The sequence below is a fragment of the Salmo salar genome, chromosome 28 (assembly GCF_965601325.2).
Source record: "Salmo salar chromosome 28, fSalSal1, whole genome shotgun sequence".
Lineage (NCBI taxonomy): Eukaryota > Metazoa > Chordata > Actinopteri > Salmoniformes > Salmonidae > Salmo > Salmo salar.
The window spans coordinates 4,138,470-4,160,879 of NC_138318.1; the positions used below are offsets into that span (position 1 = coordinate 4,138,470).

The 22,410-nt window shown below is 45.4% G+C and overlaps 1 protein-coding gene across 1 annotated transcript in view; it reads left to right on the plus strand.

Moving 5' to 3' along the window:
* Nucleotides 1-22,410, plus strand: part of LOC106589298 (vesicle-fusing ATPase) — a 44,020-nt gene that overhangs the window by 16,993 nt on the left and 4,617 nt on the right. The window contains exons 3-16 of the mRNA XM_014179080.3: nucleotides 211-310; nucleotides 2,779-2,818; nucleotides 4,247-4,413; nucleotides 4,730-4,837; nucleotides 5,142-5,217; nucleotides 9,449-9,604; nucleotides 13,155-13,354; nucleotides 16,950-17,115; nucleotides 18,078-18,152; nucleotides 18,418-18,605; nucleotides 19,439-19,534; nucleotides 19,825-19,981; nucleotides 21,231-21,364; nucleotides 21,454-21,520. Coding sequence (XP_014034555.1) covers nucleotides 211-310; nucleotides 2,779-2,818; nucleotides 4,247-4,413; nucleotides 4,730-4,837; nucleotides 5,142-5,217; nucleotides 9,449-9,604; nucleotides 13,155-13,354; nucleotides 16,950-17,115; nucleotides 18,078-18,152; nucleotides 18,418-18,605; nucleotides 19,439-19,534; nucleotides 19,825-19,981; nucleotides 21,231-21,364; nucleotides 21,454-21,520 — 1,730 coding nt within the window. The remainder of the gene's footprint in view (nucleotides 1-210; nucleotides 311-2,778; nucleotides 2,819-4,246; nucleotides 4,414-4,729; nucleotides 4,838-5,141; nucleotides 5,218-9,448; nucleotides 9,605-13,154; nucleotides 13,355-16,949; nucleotides 17,116-18,077; nucleotides 18,153-18,417; nucleotides 18,606-19,438; nucleotides 19,535-19,824; nucleotides 19,982-21,230; nucleotides 21,365-21,453; nucleotides 21,521-22,410) is intronic.

Here is a 22,410-nt window from a genome sequence, read left to right on the forward strand (position 1 = left end):
GGGACTCACCAAAGGTCTTACCTGGTGAAAGAAGTAACCCACCCCAGCAGAAAAATGTCACCATGGAACATATGGTCTCACTGTGTGTCTCTGTCGGGTCTTGACCCAATAAAGGGGATTCAGAAATTCTCTCTATCATGCTTGCTATCCATGTAAACATACATATTATAGTTTTCTCTGTATGATATGATAGTCCTCTTCTCTATGCAGTCACGTGACCGTGAGAACCACACCGATCCACAAGTTTGTGTTCACAGTGAAGACCCACCAGAGTGTGGTCCCCGGGACCATCGCCTTCAGTCTGCCACAGGTAGGAGCCACCATCATGGCCTTCATAAAATAGGCTACACACACTGTGTTCAAAGCTATCCTTACTTGATTGATAAATGATAAATTCACCAAGTCTAACCCACATCTTTTAGAGCGTTTATAACTGAAGTCATAATTTAATCGATGATAAAGTTGGTTTCTACAAGTGCAGCGCAGTAAAACGTGTGGATGTAGTTGACACCATCTGAGCTTCTTAAGCTGAGCCCATCTTCTGACTGTATTTGACTTTAGCTGTCTGGCTACTATGGCCTGTCTGTCTGCATGCTCCTCCTCCTCTCTGTTGTCTTCTATCATGTCTGTCGCTGCTTTTGACCTTTGCCTGTCTCCGCCTGCTCTTTCTCCTTCTATAAACTCTGCAGCCACAGCCGGCACACAGGTACTACAGCAACTTCCTCCTCGGCCGGTCTTATTTCACAACTAGATTGGAGTATGAACAAAAGCAGTTGTAAATAGGACGGTAGAGATATTTAGAAGGTTGTAGCAATGCGCTACACGATAACTCTTGACTGGACATGTGTCAATGGCCTAATGCTCCGTACAGTATCCTAGAGCTTCGGCCGAAGTCATGTAAAATAGGTGACACGTGGGTTCAACGATCAGTCAAAAACCCTTAGCCCAGTCCGGGCGGTTTTTGACCGTTGTGGGACTGATGTTCTTCTTGAAAGATGTTGTAAAATAAGACCGTGTTTAAGAGGAACGTTAGCCTACATCACTGTCTTTGTCAGAACACCCTAGTTATTACTGATGCTTCATTGGAGGTGTACTGTCTATTAGTTGCCAACATACAGTATCAGTCAAAAGTTTGGACACACCTACTCATTCAATGGTTTTTCTTTATTTTTGACTATTTTCTACATTGTAGAATAATAGTGAAGACATAAACTAACACATATGGAATCATGTAGTAATCAAAATATATTTGAGATTCTTCAAAGTTGGCACCTTAATCACAGCTTTGCACACTCTTGGTATTCTCTCAACCAGCTTCACCTGGAATGCTTTTCCAACAGTCTTGAAGGAGTTTCCACATATGCTGAGCACTTGTTGGCTGCTTTTCCTTCACTCTGCGGTCCAACTCATCCCAAACCTTCTTAATTGGGTTGAGGTCGGGTGATTGTGGAGGCCAGCTCATCTGATGCAGCACTCAATCACTCTCATTCTTGGTCAAATAGCCCTTACACACCCTGGAGGTGTGTTTGGTCATTGTCCTGTTGAAAAACAAATGATAGTCCCACTAAGCGCAAACCAGATGGGAGGGTGTATTGCTGCAGAATGCTGTGGTTGCAATGCTTGTTAAGTGTGCCATGAATTCTAAATAAATCACTGACAGTGTCACCAGCAAAGCACCATCACACCATCACCATCACCTATGCTTCACGGTGGGAACCACACTTGCGGAGATAATTTGTTCACCTGTTCTGCGTCACAAAGACAGTGGTTGGACGCAAATTTGGACTCCAGACCAAAGGACAGATTTCCACCGGTCTAATGTCCATTGCTCATGTTTCTTGGCCCAAGCAAGTCTCTTCTTCTTAATGGTGTCCTTTAGTAGTGGTTTCTTTGCATCAATTCGACCATGAAGGCCTGATTCACGCCGTCTCCTCTGAACAGTTGATGTTGAGATGTGTCTGTTACTAAAACTCTGTGAAGCATTTATTTGGGCTGCAATTTCTGAGGCTGGTAACTCTAATGAACTTATCCTCTGCAGCAGAGGTAACTCTGGGTCTTCCTTTCCTGTCGCGGTCCTCATTAGAGCCAGTTTCATCATAGAGCTTGATGGTTTTTGCAACTGCACTTGAAGAAACTTTAAAAGTCCTTGAAATGTTCTGGATTGACTCACCTTCCTGTCTTAAAGTAATGATGGACTGTCATTTCTCTTTGCTTATTTGAGCTGTTCTTGCCATAATATGGACTTGGTCTTTTACCAAATAGGGCTATCTTCTGTATACCACCCCTACCATGTCACAAAACATCTTATTAGCTCAAACACGTTAATTTGTGGAATTTCTTTCCTTCTTAACTTTTAAGAAGGCACACCTGTTAATTGAAATGCGTTCCAGGTGACTACCTCATGAAGCTGGTTGAGAGGATGCCAAGAGTGCAAAGCTGTGATCAAGGCAAAGAGTGGCTACTTTGAAGAATATAAAATATATTTTGGTTACTATATGATTCCATATGTGTGATTTCATAATTTTGATTTCTTCACTATTATTTTACAATGTAGAACATAGTAAAAATAAAGAACCCTTGACTGAGTAGGTGTCCAAACGTTTGACTGGTACTGTATGTTAGAATGTCTCTTTTTCCTGAGCCTGTTTGTACCTTGTTGCTGGGCAACTGGATTCTATAAATAGTGATGCCCTTTTTCTATTGTCTTTGTTTGCATAGTTAATACAAAGGAAATGTGTGAACTGTACACTGACTAGGAAACATGACTTGTTTTTCCAGAGAAAATGGGCAGGCCTCTCCATTGGTCAGGATGTGGAAGGTAAGACTAAAACATGATGATATTGATCTGTGAGGTGAATGCAGGAAGACAAAGTGCAGTCTCTCTCTGAATTCTTCTCATTGATTGCCATTGTATAACTGCTGTCCTATCATTAGCCACCAGATGGGGCCACAGGTAGCCTAGTGGTTAGAGCATTGGGCCAGTATCCGAAAGGTTGCTCGATCGAATCCCTTACTGACAAGGTAAAAATCTGTCGTTCTGCCCCTGAACAAGGCAGTTAACCCACTGTTCCTAGGTCGTCATTGTAAATAGGAATTTGTTCTGACCTGCCTAGTTAAATAAAGGTTTAAATAAAAAAGAAATGGCTTCCTATGGTCCGCATCTTCAATAAAAGCTCGGTCTCGACAATAAAACCCCAACATCTCTGGCCACACATATAGATGTGATCTATGTGGACGCGGTGAGGGGGTGGTGGAGGGGAAATGATTGATCTAGCACATGGATCGCTTCAGAGATCGTGGTGGTGATGGGCTTCTTCACAGCGGGCTTGAAGCTCGGCCAGGTTATCAAAGCCCTAGCCAGTATACGCCCGTTGTCTGATAATATCTTTAGCGATGATGCTTACCGTAATAGCCTAAGTCCTATAGCTCTGCCTTACATCCTTCACAACAGCTCTGCTCCGTGAAGCGCAGGAAGCATGAATGCTCTGACTTCTGCGGTGGCCGCATGGCAGTAAATGTTATACGGCCACTGCGGATGACGGATTGACCACGCAGAGCCTTTTTTTTTTTTATCCTGGTGGTCCAGATCTGTTTAGTACTTTGGCCAACTCCTCTCTGTGTCCGTTCTTTGTCAAGCCAAACATGTATGGATAACAACAATGATGGTTGGCTACAACACATGTAGTATGGGACCAGACTAGCTCTGCCTAGGATGACAACATAATATTAGTCAAAATATGCCCCTCTGAAAGCGTTATTAGCAAAGTGTCGCTATGTAAAGAGACCCTGATCTGGAATAGAGCTGGTAATTGGCTAATTTGCATAATTACGGTACTGCTTAGGTGGCTGTGAACAGATGTTGAGAGAACAGCTAGTTCCTTCATCAAATTCAGCCCTGTGTTGCGGACTGCGCTCGCTCAGGTGTGAGGTCCTGGACAACAGAGGCCTATTTGAACTCACTGTAACGTGAACGGCACACTGTAACACATGGTCATTTTATTATTGAACCAAGTGATTCAATATGCAACATCCATTAGAAAACAATGATGCTAAAGGTGTTTGTCCTTGACTAGATTGTTCATGGAATATGCTGCAAAGTGAATAGCACTATTGAGCAAGGTACTACAAATGAACACCAATCATACTTTTGACGTTGTACTTGAAAATGAATACTGAGAAAAGGGGTGAAAAGATGCTGGCAACTCTTCTGCTTTGTGTTTCTTTTCTCTGCTCGGTGTCCATGTAGTGACCAACTACAACTTTGACAAGTCCAAGCAGTGTGTGGGCACCATGATGGTGGAGATTGATTTCCTGCAGAAGAAGAATGTGGACAGCAGCCAATACGACTCAGACAAGATGGCTGCAGAGTTCATCCAGCACTTCAACAGCCAGGCCTTCAGTGCGGGCCAGCAGGTACGGGAAATGTAGCCTACAGAAGGACGCTGGGATGACAGGGTGGGGTTAACCATTGCAAATTGGTTGAGGATGAGGCAAAACTGACTGTGGATCATTATCAAGGGCTGACTTTGTCGTAGTCTTGGCTTTAGGTTGAGGGGTAGCATAGAGCGAACGTCTCCTCAAATGATTTAATAGCCCAAACATTTTTGTTGTGTTCTTAGATTGTGACAACTTGCCACGGTTTTGTATATGTGTTCTGCATGCTGATGACGCTTTACGTTATTCTAACCTTCTAACATTGTCCGCTCTTCCTCTTTCTTGATGTCTCTAGCTGGTGTTTAGTTTCTGTGACAAGCTGTTTGGCCTGCTGATAAAAGACATTGAAGCCATGGACCCCAGCATCCTCAAGGGAGAAGCAGGCTCTGGGAAGAAGCACAAGGTACCTAGAGCACCAATCAACCTACCTTAGGACCTCTATCTCAGGACCTCGATAATCACCATTAGATATACCATTTATATATTATTAATACACTTTACGTTACATAGTAATATTCATACACTTGAACTAGTCATAGTTACACTAATAATCTAGTTACACTAGCTATACAGTAGTTATAGTTTATATAACATGGTGAAGTCACACCCAAGGTGCTTGATGGTAAGGTAAATTATCGTGAAAAACTGGCGCAATTCTCTGTCCACCATCTACTCACTCCTGTCTTCTGTCTCTGTGGTCTATACAGATTGACATTGGCTTGTTGCTGGGAAACAGCCAGGTGGTTTTTGAGAAGGCAGAGAGCTCTTCTCTTACCCTCATTGGTAAGTGTCGTCCCTGGCTCGCTCCGATGCAGAAAGCGTCACACATGGCCAGTTATCTTGTATTACGTGACTACAGCACATCGATTTAGTCTCAATCCATTACAGTATGTGTAAATCAGGGTCATGTATATCTGACAAGTTGATGCGCTCAAATCGTGTTCCTCAGCATAATCACATTTTAAATTACTAAGGCTTTAGATTTGCGTAATTAACTAAAGTGGGTTTGCTTACAAGGCTAAACTTAGTGACATTCGGCCTCAATAAACCACATGCTAAACCACCCTGACCGACTTTATAAATTTGTGGCATGTGCTTGTTGTTACCCAATACCACCACAAGGTGGCACCCTGTCCACAGTTTTAGTTTGGCTTTCATCTTGCTCTCAGAAGTTTTGAGTGATGAAATTCTAGATGGCCATAGAGAGGAAAGTGTCATTTTTTTTTCAATGTTAAGTACTTTTCTTTGTCATTGATGGAATATTTAGTTAATACATTAAAAGCTTTACACCGTTCCCCCGTCTATGAGCTAAGAGTTGCCCCTAGTGCCAGGTTTCAAATCAAATTGTATTTGTCACATGTGCCGAATTCAACAGGTGAATGAAATGAAATGCTTACTTACATGAAATGCTTACTTACAAGCCCTTAACCAACAATGCAGTTCAAGAAATAGAGTTAAGAACATTTTTACTAAATACAGTAAAACAAATTATGAAAAAGTAACACAAGAAAATTACATAACAATAATGATGCTATATACAGGGGGTACCGAGTCAATTTGCGGGCGTACAGGTTAGTGAAGGTAATTTGTAAAGTGACTATGCATAGATAATAAGCAGCGAGTAGCAGCAGTGTAAAAACAAAGGTGGGAGGTCAATGTAAATAGTCCAGGTGGCCATTTTATTAATTGTTCAGCAGTCTTATGCCTTCGGGGTAGAAGCTGTTAAGGAGGCTTTTGGACCTAGACTTGGCGCTCCGGTACCGCTGGCCGTACAGTAGAAGAAAGAACAGTCTATGACTTGGGTGACTAGAGTCTTTGACAATTTTTTGGGCCTTCCTCTACACCGCCTAGTATATAGATCCTGGATGGCAGGAAGCTTGGCCCCAGTGATGTACTGGGCCGTACCCACTACCTTCTGAAGCGCCTTAGTCAGATGCCGAGCAGTTGCCATACCAGGTGGTGATGCAACCAGTCAGGATGCTCTCGATGTTGCAGAACTTTGAGGATCTGGGGACCCATGGCAAATCTTTTCAGTCTCCTGGGGGGGGGGGGGGGGGGGGGAGGTGTTGTCGTGCCCTCTTCACAACTGTCTTGGTGTGTTTAGACCATGCTAGTTCGTTGATGTGGACACCAAGGAACTTAACTCTCGACCTGCTCCACTACAGACCCGTTGATGTTAATGGGGGCCTGTTCGGCCCTCCTTTTCTTATAGTCCATGATCAGCTCCTTTATCTTGCTCACATTGAGGGAGAGGTTGTTGTCTTGGCACCACACTGCCAGGTCTCTGACCTCCTCCTTATATGCTGTCTCATCGTTGTCGGTGATCAGGCCTACCACTGTTGTGTCGTCAGCAAACTTAATGATGGTGTTGGAGTCGTGCTTGGCCACGCAGTCGTTGAACAGGGAGTACAGGAGGGGACTGAGCACGCACCCCTGAGGGGCCCCAGTGTTGAGGAACAGTGTGGCAGATGTTGTTGCCTACCCTGACCACCTGGGGGCCGGCCCGTCAGGAAGTCCAGGATCCAGTTGCAGAGGGAGGTGTTTAGTCCCAGGATCCTTAGCTTAGTGATGAGCTTTGAGGGCACTATGGTGTTGATCGCTGAGCTGTTGTCAATTAACAGCATTCTCACATAGGTGTTCCTTTTTTACAGGTGGGAAAGGACAGTGTGGAGTAAGAATGAGAGTGCATCATCTGTGAATCTGTTGGGGCGGTATGTGAATTGGAGTGGGTCTTGGGTTTCCATCATGATGGTGTTGAGTTGAGCCATAACCAGCCTTTCAAAGCACTTCATGGCTACTGAAGTGAGTGCTACGGGGTGTTAATCATTTGGGCAGGTTACCTTCGCTTTCTTGGCCACAGGGACTATGGTGGTCTGTTTGAAACATGTAGGTATTACAGACTCGGTCAGGGAGAGGAAAATGTCAGTGAAGACACTTGCCAGTTGGTCCGTGCATGCTTTTGAGTACATGTCCTGGTAATCCGTCTGAGCCATGACCAGCCTTTCAACTGTAATTCGCTTTGGATAAAAGCATATGCTAAATGCCATTTTATTATTATTATAATAATATATTACATTTTTCCCTCTATGTACAGTGCCTTTGGAAAGAATTCAAACCCCTTTCACATTTTGTTACGTTACAGCCTTATTATAAAAGGGATTAAATAAATAAAAAATCCCCAGCAATCTACACACAATACCCCATAAGGACAAAGTGAAAACAGGTTTTTAGAAATGCGGGTAGAGGAACAATGGTGGCCATCTTAATGCATGTGGGGACAGCAGACTGTCATAGGGAGAGATTGAATATGTTCGTAAACACTCCAGCCAGCTGGTCTGCACATGTAGTGTGTATTCAGACCCCTTCCCCTTTTCCACATTTTCTTACGTTACAGCCTTATTCTAAAATCGATTTAACAAAAAAATAGTCCTCAATCTGCACACAATACCCCATAACGGCAAAGCGAAAACAAGGTTTTTAGAAATTTCTGCAAATGTATTAAAAAGAAAGACATACCTTATTTACATAATTATTCAGACCCTTTGCTGTGAGACTCGAAATTGACCTAAGGGAGCATCCTGTTTCCATTGATCATCCTTGAGATGTTTGTACAGCTTGATTGGAGTCCACCTGTGGTAAATTCAATTGATTGGACATGATTTTGAAAGGCACACACCTGTCTATTTAAAGTCCCACAGTTGACAGTGGATGTCAGCGCAAAAACCAAGCCATGACGTCGAAGGAATTGTCCGTACAGCTCCGAGACAGGATTGTGTTGAGGCACAGATCTGGGGAAGGGTACCAAAAAATGTCTGCAGCATTAAAGGTCCCCAAGAACACAGAGGCCTCCATCACTCTTAAATGGAAAAAGTTTGGAACCACCAAGACTTCCTCGAGCTGGCTACCTGGCCAAACTGAGCAATCGGGGGAGAAGGCCCTTGGTCAGGGAGGTGACCAAGAACCTGATGGTCACTCTGACAGAGCTCCAGAGTTCCTCTGTGGAGATGGGAGAACCTTCCAGAAGGACAACCATCTCTGCAGCACTCCACCAATCAGGCCTTTCATGGTAGTGGCCAGACGGAAGCCACTCCTCAGTAAAAGGCACATGACAGCCTGCTTGGTTTGCCAAAAGGCACCTAAAGGACTCCGCCCATGAGAAACAAGATTCTCTGGTCTGATGAAAACAATATTGAAGTATTTAAAAAAAAAAAATTTAACCTTTAGGCAAGTCAAACCCTCCCCTAATCCGGATGACGCTGGGCCAATTGTGCGCCGCCCTATGGCCTAATGCCAAGCGTCACGTCTGGAGGAAAATTGGCACCATCCCTATGGTGAAGCATGGTGGTGTTAGCATTATGCTGTGGGGATGTTTCTCAGCGGCAGGGACTGGGAGAATAGTCAGGATCGAGGCAAAGATGAATGGAGCAAAGTACAGAGAGATCCTGCTCCAGAGCTCTCAGTACCTCAGACTGGGGCTAAGGTTTACCTTTCAACAGGACAACTACCCTAAGCACATAGCCAAGACAACGCAGCAGTGGCTTCAGGACAAGTCTCAATGTACTTGAGTGGCCCAGCCAGAGCCCGGACTTGAACCCGATCTAACATCTCTGGAGAGACCTGAAAAATAGCTGTGTAGCAACGCTCCCCATCCAACCTGACAGAGCTTGAGAGGATGGGAGAAACTCCCCAAATACAGGGAAGGGACCCAAGAAGACTCAAGGCTGTAATCGCTGCCAAAGGTGGTTCGACAAAGTACTGAGTAAAGGGTCTGAATACTTATGTAAATGTGATATTTAAGTTTTTGAAATTAGTTAACATTCCTAAAAATAAACTGTTTTTGCTTTGTCATTTTGGGATAGTGTGTGTATGTTTGTGTGGTGTGGATTAATGAGTTGAGAAAACAATTTAAATCAATTTTAGAATAGGGCTGTAACAAAATGTGGAAAAAGTCTAGGGGCTGAATACTTCCCGAATGCACTGTATGTTTGTAACTGTGTCTATGTGTCCCCTACAGGGAAGTCTAAGACCAGAGAGTCTCGCCAGTCTATCATCAACCCAGACTGGAACTTTGAGCGCATGGGTATCGGTGGCCTGGACAAAGAGTTCTCCGACATCTTCCGTAGGGCCTTCGCCTCCCGAGTCTTCCCTCCAGACATTGTGGAGCAGATGGGTGAGCTTCTTCTCTATCCTTCTCTCGGTCTCTGTCTCTCTCTCTGTCTCTGCCTCTCTTTTGCGTTCTCTCTTTCGCACTCTCTCTCTTCCTCTCGCTCTTTCACACGCACTCTTTCTTTCGCACTCTTCCTCTCTCTTGCTGTCTTTCTCTTCATCCATCACAACCGAAGTTTCTCTTTCTCGACTTTCACTCAATCCATCTTATTCACTCGTACTTTCACATGCCTGTTGTCTTACACACTTGTTTTTTTTGCTCTCTTTCTAGTACTTTCCTTCTCTCATTCTTTTTATAGCTCACACTATGTGTATTTGTCTCTCACCACATCCCCCCGGTAACCACTTTTCGAGGTCCCAGGGAGCCTGTGTTCCAGCCTAGCGTTAGACAGACCGAACCATTAGCCACTGTGAGGAGGGGAGGGGGGGCAGCCTGCCAAAACAAATCACTCAATCAGTCTCTGGAAGGAACACCATGACATGAATAAGCCTCTGTGTTCAAATGGCATTGATTCTCAGACCAGTACTGCACATTGTGACAAACACGTCAGACTATTTTCGGGGGAAAGCCTCTAACAAATGGACCCAATGGGAATACTATTATTGGACTGACACTGAGTAGTGTCGATCTCTTCTCTTTGTTTGACAATACTACTGCACCCTAGACTGAAACTAGTTATTGGAAAATAAGAGGTGTCCTCTCAGGATGCCGCTCAGGATGCTGCTCTGTCGTCAGTGAGTGAGTTATGACACAGGCACTCCCCCGCCCATTACACTGGTAAATAGTTGTTTGACATGTCTCGGATTACAATGCTGATTCCCATCGCTAAATGATGGCTCATAGTGAAAGCAAGTTAGGTGCTCTTCTGCACACACACGCAAACACACACACTCTCTCTTATTCACACACTCACGGAGCCCCAGTCCTATCCTCATGGCGTCCAGTGTGAGTTTGAGAGGAGCTGATACGTCGGGATTTTGGCAGCGAGGTCCTTTATCTACTTCCCCAGAGTCAGATGAACTCGTGGATACCATTTTTATGTCTTTGTCCCCAGTATGTCGAAAGTTAGTGGTGCAGTGCCTTAAGAAAGCAGTCATACCCTTTGACTTATTCCACATTTTGTTGTTACAGCCTGAATTCAAAATAGATTGATTGATTTTTCTCACCTATCCACACACAATACCCCATAATGACAAAGTGGACACATGTTTGCAAATGTATTAAAAATGAAATTCAGAAATATCTCAGTTGAGTCAATACTTTGTAGAAGCGGCGATTTATAGCTTTGAGTCATCTTGGGTATGTCTCTATCAGCTTTGCACATCTGGATTTGGGGATTTTCTCCCATTCTTCCTTGCAGACTTTTTCAAGCTGTGTTAAGTTATATGGGGAGTAGCGATGAACGGCAATCTTCAAGTCTTTCCACAGATTTTCAATAGGATTCAAGTCTGAGCTTTGGCTGGGCCACTCAAGGACTTTCACATTCTTGTTCTGAAGCCTTTCCAGCATTGCTTTGACTGTTTGCTTGGGGTCATTGTCCTGTTGGAACGTAAATCTTCACCCCAGTCTAAGGTCGTTTGCGCTCTGAAGCAGGTTCTCTCAAAGGATTTGCCTGTCTTTGGCTCCATTCATTGTTCCCTCTATCCTTACCAGTCTCCCAGCCCTGCTGCTGAAAAGCATCCCCATAGCATGATGCTGCCACCACTGCGCTTCACGGTAGGGATGGTGTTTTCTCCAGACATGGTACTTTGCATTAAGGCCAAAGAGTTACATTTTTTGTCTCATCAGACCACATAATCTTTTGCCTTATGCTCGGAGTCTTTCACGTACCTTTTTTTTCAAACTCCAGTCGTGCTGTCGTGTCTTTATCTCAGTAGTGGCTTCCGTCTGGCCACTCTCCCATAAAGCCCAGATTGGTGATGTGCTGTAGAGACCGTTGTCCTGACAGGATCTCCCATCTCAGCCAAGGACCTCTGACAGAACTACAGAGTGGTCATTGGTCACCTCCCTGACCAAGGTCGTCCTTGCCCGGTTGCTTAGATCGGTCGGACGGCCAGCTCTAGGCAGAGTCTGGGTAGGAAAAATATGTTCCATTTTCCAATGATGGCGACCACTGTGCACTTGGAAACTTTCAACACTCTAGAAATTGTTTTATACCCTTCCCCAGATATATGCCTCCTCACAATTCTATCTCTGTGATCTACAGACAGTTCCTTGGACTTCATAGTATATTTATGTAGAATTCAAGGCACACTTAACCAGCATGGCTACAGCATTCTGCACCGATATGCCATCCCATCTGGTTTTTGCTTAGTGGGACGATCATTTGTTTTTCAACCGGCCAATGACCCAAAACACACTTCCAGGCTGTGTAAGGGCTATTTGACCAAGAAAGAGAGTGATGAAGGGCTGCATCAGATGACCTGGCCTCCACAATTGGGATGAGTTGGACTGCAGAGTGAAGGAAAAGCAGCCAACAAGTGCTCCGCATATGTAGGAACTCCTTCAAAACGGTTGGAAAAGCATTCCTCATGAAGCTGGTTGAGAGAATGCCAAGAGTGTGCAAAGACAAAGGTGCCAACTTTGAAGAATCTCAAATATATTTTGATTACTACATGATTCCATATGTGTTATTTCATAAAAGTGGTGTCCACAAGTTCATCTGACTCCGGGGAAGTAGATAAAGGGCTCCATGGCCAAAATCTTGAAGTATCTCTTTAAGTGGGACTGCTGGGTGCTACGGTGTGCAGGAGTTGGCCCCTGGCTGTGGCCAGCTGGATGGTCTAATGAGATGGCGAGCCCTGATAGACGAGAGTCTAAAGGTGAGGGTGTAATTGGGGAGTGTCAGGGAGGGCAGGTGCTGATAGAGTTGATCCTGGGGGGGGGGAGTGTGTGTGTGTGGCCTCTCACTCTCTCCATGTCTCCCCACGTTCTCGCAAAGGTCGGGCAGACAGCAAGGGGTCACACACACACACACAAATACTGCAATGCTTTACCTGGAGCCCCTCCTCACTACCCCTAATTGTCTTCCCTTCAGCAGGTCTAAATGGGAGGGCTGATGTTTATCTCTTGCCTTTCAATGAGTGTGGAGCAAATATCACTGAACAGGTGCAATAAGCTACGACAGGACCAACGCAGTCTGGTTTTCAATTGAGACCCAAAACTGCTACAAATTCGTTGGGTCCAATAACAAGACTTGATCTTTATGAGAAACGCATCAGTCAACTTGTATTGAATCATAGCAGTAATTGCAGTAAATCTAGGCTTTTTCATCTTGTTTGTCTGCCTCATTTTCCCAAATTGAACCTGTGAAGTTTGAGTACCTTGGGGATTTTTCATACTCGGGTATCTATGTATGAATCAGAGATGTGATCAGACAACGACATAAAGGCAAAAGTCACCTCATACAATGCATTGTAGATATAGCACATGGAAGTGTACTTAGGCTACTGTAACACTCTACGCTAAGGGCTTTTCTCACCAACTGATACGATTGTGATGCACCTAAACCATTCGATTTTCTAACATTTTTGACGGCATCCCTCCCCTGCAGGTTGTAAGCATGTGAAGGGCATCTTGTTGTTCGGGCCTCCTGGCTGCGGTAAGACCCTGATGGCCAGGCAGATTGGGAAGATGCTGAACGCCCGCGAGCCTAAGGTGGTCAACGGCCCCGAAATCCTCAACAAGTACGTGGGAGAGTCCGAGGCCAACATCAGGAAGCTGTTTGCCGACGCAGAGGACGAGCAGAAGAGGGTGAGAGGGACACACATGAATACTCTGTAACATACATGAAAACTCTGTAAGAGCCATGCACACACACACACCAGTAAATACACCCAGTACCTTCATTGCAATTATTTCTGTGGTTATCAAGCACAACATACCTGATAACAAGTCAATGAAATAGATGTCAGACTAAAATGATTCCTTTCCCCCGAAGCCAATATGCAGCCTACGCCACGAACCAAAGATAAGCATCACAAATCCACACAGAGAAGCAAATTTATTCTGGAGAAGATTGATTTGCCCTTTTTAAGGAGGCATATTAGTAATAATAACGGTGGTAAAGTCATTGGGTTTCTCCATACCTGGGGGTGCAGTTGTGTATTGAGCACCCGTAGTGATGACGGTGTGACAGTGACGGCCTCACTCTTCACCTCCTAATGAGGTGTTGGGTTATCTCGAGCCCTCCCCCTGCCCCCCTCTCTCACATAGCCCATAATAAGCCCAGCTCCTCACCTGCTTTAAATGCTACGTCTGGAGACTGACAGGGCCAGAGATGGACGGATAACCCCCACTCTGCTCTCGCTATCTCTAGTTTTTGGTCTCTCTCTTTCACTCTTTCTCACTTTTTCTCTGTTTGGGCAGACTCTGTCCCTCCATGTCAGAGCAGAGGGAGGATGAAGAGACTTTGAAAGGGTTTTAGTTTTCACTCGGGTCACACCAAGGAGAATTTAGCCCAGAACAGCCATGGGTGTGAGGGGTTGACATTCTACACTGAACAAAAATATCAATGCAACAATTTCAAAGATTTTTCAGTTCATATAAGGACATCAGTCAGTTTAAATCAATTCCTTAGGCCCTAATATATGGATTCCACATGACTGAGAATACATAGATGCAGAAAAAAGTAGGGGCGTGGATCAGTATCTGGTGTGACCACCATTTGACTCATGCAGTGCGACACATCTCCTTTGCGTAGAGTTGATCAGGCTGTTGATTGTAGACTGTGGAATGTTGTCCCACTCCTCTTCAATGGATGTGCGTAGTTTTTGGATATTGGTTGGAACACGTTGTCGTAGACGTCGATCCATAGCATCCCAAACATGCTCAATGGGCGACATGTCTGGTGAGTATGCAGGCCATGGAAGAACTGGGACATTTTCAGTTTCCAGGAATTGTGTATAGATCCTTGCGACATGGTGCATTATGTTGAAACATGGGGATGGAGGCGGATGCAAGGCACGACAATGGGTCTAAGGATCTCGTCACGTTATCTCTGTGCATTGAAATTACCATTGAATAAAATGCAATTGTGTTCGTTGACCGTAGCTTATGCCTGCCCATACCATAACCCCACTATCACCGTGGGCCACTGTTCTTAACGTTGACATCAGAACACCTCTCACCCACACGACTCCATCTGCACAGTACAGTTGAAACCGGGATTCATCCGTGAAGAGCACACTTACCCAGCATGCCAATAGCTATCAATTTTTGCCCACTGAAGTCGGTTACAACGCCTAACTGCAGTCAGGTCAAGACCCTGGTGAGGACGATCAAACACACAGATGAACTTCCCTGAGAGGGCTTCTGATAGTTTGTTCAGAAATTCTTCGGTTGTGCAAGCCAACAGTTTAACTGTCCAGGTGGATGGTCTCAGATGATCCCGCAGGTGAAGAAGCCGGATGTTGAGGTCCTGGGCTGGTGTGGTCACACGTAGTCTGCGGTTGTGACGCCGGTTGGGTGTACTGCCAAATTCTTTAAAACATGACATGCCACACCTTTCAGGTGGATAGATTATCTTGGCAAAGGAGAAATGCTCACTACCAGGGATGTAAACAAATGTGTGCACAACATTTGAGAGAGATGTGCTTTTTGTGCATATGGAAAATGTCTTATCTTTTCATTCAGCTCATGAAACATAGGACCATGTTGCGTTTATAAAAAAATAAAGGGAACACTTAAACAACACAATGTAACTCCAAGTCAATCACACTAATGTGAAATCAAACTGTCCAGGAAGCAACACTGAAGCAACACTGATTGACAATACAATACATTTCACATGCTGTTGTGCAAATGGAATAGACAACAGGTGGAAATGATAGGCAATTAGCAAGACAGCCCCAATAAAGGAGTGGTTCTGCAGGTGGTGACCACAGACCACTTCTCAGTTCCTATGCTTCCTGGCTGATGTTTTGGTCACTTTTGAATGCTGGTGGTGCTTTCACTCTAGTGGTAGCATGAGACGGAGTCTACAACCCACACAAGTGGCTCAGGTAGTGCAGCTCATCCAGGATGGCACATCAATGCGAGCTGTGGCAAGAAGGTTTGCTGTGTCTGTCAGCGTAGTGTCCAGAGCATGGAGGCGCTACCAGGAGACAGGCCAGTACATCAGGAGACGTGGAGGAGGCCGTAGGAGGGCAACAACCCAGCAGCAGGACCGCTACCTCCGCCTTTGTGCAAGGAGGAGCAGGAGGAACACTGCCAGAGCCCTGCAAAATGACCTCCAGCAGGCCACAAATGTGCATGTGTCTGCTCAAACGGTCAGAAACAGACTCCATGAGGGTGGTATGAGGGCCCAACGTCCACAGGTGGGGGTTGTGCTTACAGCCCAACACCGTGCAGGGCGTTTGGCATTTGCCAGAGAACACCAAGATTGGCAAATTCGCCACTGGTGCCCTGTGCTATTCACAGATGAAAGCAGGTTCACACTGAGCACGTGACAGAGTCTGGAGACGCCGTGGAGAACGTTCTGCTTCCTGCAACATCCTCCAGCATGACCGGTTTGGCGGTGGGTCAGTCATGGTGTGGGGTGGCATTTCTTTGGGGGGCCGCACAGCCCTCCATGTGCTCGCCAGAGGTAGCCTGACTGCCATTAGGCACCGAGATGAGATCCTCAGACACCTTGTGAGACCATATGCTGTTGCGGTTGGCCCTGGGTTCCTCCTAATGCAAGACAATGCTAGACCTCATGTGGCTGGAGTGTGTCAGCATTTCCTGCAAGAGGAAGGCATTGATGCTATGGACTGGCCCGCCTGTTCCCCAGACCTGAATCCAATTGAGCACATCTGGGACATCATGTCTCGCTCCATCCACCAACGCCACGTTGCACCACAGACTGTCCAGGAGTTGGCGGATGCTTTAGTCCAGGTCTGGGAGGAGATCCCTCAGGAGACCATCCGCCACCTCATCAGGAGCATGCCCAGGTGTTGTAGGGAGGTCATACAGGCACGTGGAGGCCACACACACTACTGAGCCTCATTTTGACTTGTTTTAAGGACATTAATCAAAGTTGGATTAGCCTGTAGTGTGGTTTTCCACTTTACTTTTGAGTGTGACTCCAAATCCAGACCTCCATGGGTTGATAAATTGGATTTCCATTGATTATTTTTGTGTGATTTTGTTGTCAGCACATTCAACTATGTAAAGAAAAAAGTATTTAATAAGATTATTTCTTTCATTCAGATCTAGGATGTGTTATTTTAGTGTTCCCTTTATTTTTTTGAGCAGTGTATTTTGGTTCAGTGTAGATACTGGCCCTATGTAGCGCTGCGTTGACTTTGTGAGGCCATTGGTATCCTCCTTCCTCCTCCTCCATTCACCCATATCTCTCCTCCAATAGCTGGGCGCCAACAGTGGGCTGCACATCATCATCTTTGACGAGATTGACGCCATCTGTAAGCAGCGTGGCAGCATGGCGGGCAGCACGGGCGTCCATGACACAGTGGTCAACCAACTGCTGTCCAAGATAGACGGAGTGGAGCAGCTCAACAATATCTTGGTCATAGGTCCCCCCCCCCCCCCCCCCCCCCCCCCCCCCCCCACACACACACACACACCTTCTGCAGGACTGCCAACAGAGTCGAATTATTTTTGCTGGGGGTAGCCCACGAGCGGTCTTTCAATCACCCATGAGTGAATGCGCTTTTCAGATCAGAGCTCAGTCGCACATTTGTTGATATTCTTAGCTAGTTGGTGCGTTATTAGCCAAATTATAGATATGTATAGGTCAGCAATGGGGAGTTTCTCCTTCCTTTAAGAGCACAAAACGTGTAGGCTACATTTCAAGCTGTTTTTGAAAAGCCAGTCATGTAAAAAGCTTGTGTGTTAAAGGGGCAGTGCTGTATTTTGAGAGAGGCTTGAATATGCAAATTAGCCAATAGGCAGAGGTATAAGCCTACATTGTCTAATTTTCTTTATGGTAATGATAATTTGTTGTATTTTGTAAAGTGGTTTCTTGCGTCGTACTACACAATACAATGCAATTTACAGTCACCTATTTGGCCCATGGTGTTACAGACCAAGTAAAAAATCCTGAGTTAATGTCAAGCCCTTCATGTAAAAAAATAAATAAATGTTTTTAAAAGTCTCATGCAATGTAGACCTGCATTGAACACCACATGTAGGCTACATCATAGAAATCAAAAGCTACTTCCATGTGAAAATGTTCTTGGATTTGCTCCGTTTTGTTGGTAGGTTTACATTATGCTCAAATGCTGCCGTCTGAAACTGTAAGGGTACAGCCTCAGTGTTCACTGTAAACGTGCGACAGAAGTTGCACAAAATTCTCACAACGTTCAAGTTTCCTCTCACAAGACCCCAAATTTGAGGGAACAAGACCCCAAAAATTTGAGGGAACATTGACACACACACACTTCTGACTGACAGGTTGTGTTCTGAGAAGATCATGCCTTTCTCGTCCTCCCTCTCTTCCACTCTCTCTCTCTCTCTCCATCTGTGCCCCACTCAGGTATGACCAACAGGCCTGACCTGATAGACGAGGCCTTGTTGAGACCAGGCAGGTTGGAGGTCAAAATGGAGATCGGTAAGAAATCAACACCACAAAGCATCCACTCTAACCAAGGACCTTGCTTAATTTCTTTTAGGTTAATTATTCAGGTTTTTAGGTTGTTTTCAGGAGGTTTATTTTCTTCCGTGAAGGACATTGATATTCATGGATGTTGTACCTTTTTTACATGACAAACAACACCCAGGCATTTCTACTTTTCCAGTTCTGTCCCCTGTGCAGGATGCAGTGACACGGTGAAGACTTCAGATAAAGATGTTTCCCTTCTCTATTCCTCCCCCAGGTTTACCTGATGAGAAGGGGCGTGTCCAGATCCTCAACATCCACACGGCCAAAATGCGTCAGTTCAACCTGCTGGGCAGCGACGTGGACGTCGGCGAGCTGGCCGCCGAGACCAAGAACTACAGTGGAGCCGAGCTGGAGGGGCTGGTCAGAGCTGCCCAGTCCACCGCCATGAACCGACACATCAAGGTCACTATCACACATACGCGGACATTTCTATTAGCCTACGTAGGCGGTCATTTTTTCTTCTTCTCCTCAACATTAACTCTACAACCGACAATCGTTGTTTGTCAAGGGGCTGTAGGTACCGTAGGTATTGTGCAGTTAGTCATAAGACAATGTGCTTCCCTCAGAGCGGAAATGTCTGACAACTCTCGTCTGGGAGGAGGAGGAGGAGGAGGAGGAAGAGAACGAGTGACTAGGACAGAGAGGGAGCGAAAGCTCCAGCCATTCCTCCTGTGTAAGCCCTCTGTCCATGTCATCGCCCTCCAATAGATGCCAAGAGTGTGGAGAGCTGCAGACCACTTAACAGACGTGCACCTTGCTTTACCTGACCGTGTATGTGAGAGAGACAGAGAGACTCCTCACCTGATAAAGCACTTAGGGCAGACACACTCCTGGACTCTCTAAGCCTCGCTTCCACAGACACACGATTCCACACTAACAGTACCCACTTCGCAGTGGGCTAAACGACAGTGTTTCAGTTGATCGAGTCGACCAGGGAGGTGGACTGTTGTAAACGTCCACTTGACCAAGCTAGATCAGTGACACCTAGTAGTCCAAGCCATCACGTCAGCATCATTACAGGACAAAATAAAGGTCGGTACTATACTATGAGTAGTTTGCTGGAACAGCGTTAACTTATTTGGGGTCATTTTGTCGCCACTCCTCGACATCACAGTGCCATAAATCATCTAGGATCAGGGCTGAAGTTAGTCGAGCAGTTTGTTGATAGTTAGTTGAACATCTATTAACCATCTGTATTGGATCGTCCTAATGACATGTCCTCTGTCCCCTTGCAGGCCAGTGCCACGGTGGAGGTGGACCTAGAGAAGGCTGAGAATCTGAAGGTCCACAGAGACGACTTCCTGGCCTCGCTGGACAACGACATCAAACCTGTGCGTAGATCCCCTTCCTCCCTCGTCTCTCTATCATTCTCCATCCTTCTCTCTCTTTACCATTTGCCTACATCCAAGAGTCCTCTTCCAATGTTTGGGTAGACTTTCAACAGTTCTATCATCACATCGAGTAGATGGCAATGTCCGTTGTCTACTATATGCAGGAAATTGGCCAATAAATCTTGGCTAGCATTTTGAGATGTATCTAAGAAGCAATTTTAATAAGGGATCCTTTTTAAGGCAATGGATTTAATGGGTCTGACGGTCTCTCTCTCTCTCCCCCCGGCCAGGCTTTTGGTACCAACTCCGAGGACTATGCCAGCTACATCATGAATGGCATCATTAAGTGGGGCGACCCGGTTACAGCGGTGCTGGATGACGGGGAGCTGCTGGTGCAGCAGACCAAGAACAGCGACCGCACACCACTGGTGTCTGTGCTACTGGAAGGTAAGACACACACACACTCACTCACTCACACACACACACACACACACACACTGAAATAAGCAGATGTTCTTATCCTGAGCGACTTGGTGCGTTTATTTTAAGGTAGCTAGTTACGTCCACCATATCTCATATTAATAATGTTATTTAATATGTAGAGCACATTTCCCACGCAATTAAGTGAAACGTACCTCAACGAAGCAGATATCGGCAAAGTCCGTGCTAGTAATAAAATGCTGGGGTTAGTGCAAGACACAAAAAGATGAGCAAGGACACAAACAACTGATACTATTTTAGTCTATATATTTTTCTTTCCTTTACTCCGAAAAGGGACGTTACCTTGAAATAACTCTCGTTTAACTATGAACTATATTATTCAGATTTCCTTAAGTACAAATACCATCAAATTTTATTTGTCACATGCGCCGAGTACAACCATACAGTGAAATGCTTATTTACAAGCCCTTAACCAACAATGCAGTTTTAAGTAAAAAATAAAAGTAACAAATAATTAAAGTGCAGCAGTAAAATAACTATAGCGAGGCTATATACTGGGGGCACAGGTTAGTTGAGGTAATATGTACATGTAGGTAGATTTAAAGTGACTATGCATAGATCATAAACAGAGCGTAGCGGAAGCGTAAAAGATGGGGGGGAGCAATGCAAATACTCTGGGTAGCCATTTGATTAGCTGTTCAGAAGCCTTTTGGGCCTAGCTCCGTTACCGCTTGCTGTGCGGTAGCAGAGGGAACAGTCTATGACTAGTGTGGCTGGAGTTTTGGACAATTTTTAGGGCCTTCCTCTGACACCGCCTGGTATAGAGTTCCTGGATGGCAGGAAGCTTGGCCCCAGTGATGTACTGGGCCGTACGCACTACCCTCTGTAGTGCCTTGCGGTCGGAGGCCGAGCAGTTGCCATACCAGGCAGTGACGCAACCAGTCAGGATGCTCTCGATGGTGCAGCTGTAGAACCTTTTGTCAGTGGCGACACTTGCCAGTTGGTCAGCGCATGCTCGGAGTACACCTCCTAGTAATCTGTCTGGCCCTGTGGCCTTGTGAATGTTGACCCGTTTAAAGGTCTTACTCACGTCGGCTATGGGGAGTATGGATTTTTTTTATATATATATATATATATGTGTGTGTATATATGTGTGTGTGTGTGTGTGTGTGTGTGTGTGTGTGTGTGTGTGTGTGTGTGTGTGTATATATATATATATATGTATTAGTATAGTATGCTATGCTCTCTCACCTAGGTCCCCCCAACAGTGGAAAGACGGCTCTGGCAGCTAAGATCTCAGAGGAATCCCAGTTCCCCTTTATAAAGATCTGTTCTCCTGACAAGATGATTGGCCACTCCGAGATTGCTAAGTGCCAGGCCATCAAGAAGGTGAGGAAAGGGATACACACACGTGCGCACACACACACACACTGTGTCAGTACCTGTGTCTTCACCCCTCTTAACCCTCTTTGTTCCAGATATTTGAAGATGCCTATAAGTCCCAGCTGAGCTGTGTAGTGGTAGATGACATTGAGCGCTTGCTGGGTAAGGTTCTGCTTGCATTGTGGTAACACCATTCTTCTTTTTTAAGTATCCTTTTAAGTTCAGGGTTATAACAGAGGACAAAATGCTCATAAAGCAAAATCACCATTCTCCTTCTGATAACCTTGCCCCATGACCAGCTAAAAACACCTTTCTCCTTCTGATAACCCTGCCCCATGACCAGCTAAAAACACCATTCTCCTGATAACCCTGCCAAACCAGCTAAAAACACCATTCCCCTTCCGATAACCCTGCCATAACCAGCTAAAAAACATTCCCCTTCTGATAACCCTGCCAAACCAGCTAAAAACACCATTCCCCTTCCGATAACCCTGCCATAACCAGCTAAAAACACCATTCCCCTTCTGATAACCCTGCCAAACCAGCTAAAAACACCATTCCCCTTCCGATAACCCTGCCATAACCAGCTAAAAACCATTCCCCTTCTGATAACCCTGCCAAACCAGCTAAAAACACCATTCCCCTTCCGATAACCCTGCCATAACCAGCTAAAAAAACATTCCCCTTCTGATAACCCTGCCAAACCAGCTAAAAACACCATTCCCCTTCCGATAACCCTGCCAAACCAGCTAAAAAACATTCCCCTTCTGATAACCCTGCCAAACCAGCTAAAAAACATTCCCCTTCTGATAACCCTGCCAAACCAGCTAAAAACACCATTCCCCTTCCGATAACCCTGCCAAACCAGCTAAAAACACCATTCCCCTTCTGATAACCCTGCCATAACCAGCTAAAAACCATTCCCCTTCTGATAACCCTGCCAAACCAGCTAAAAACACCATTCCCCTTCCGATAACCCTGCCAAACCAGCTAAGAAGTGCCGTATGTACGTTTTATGCATCTACAATACTGTGGCAGGTGTCGAGAGTTGT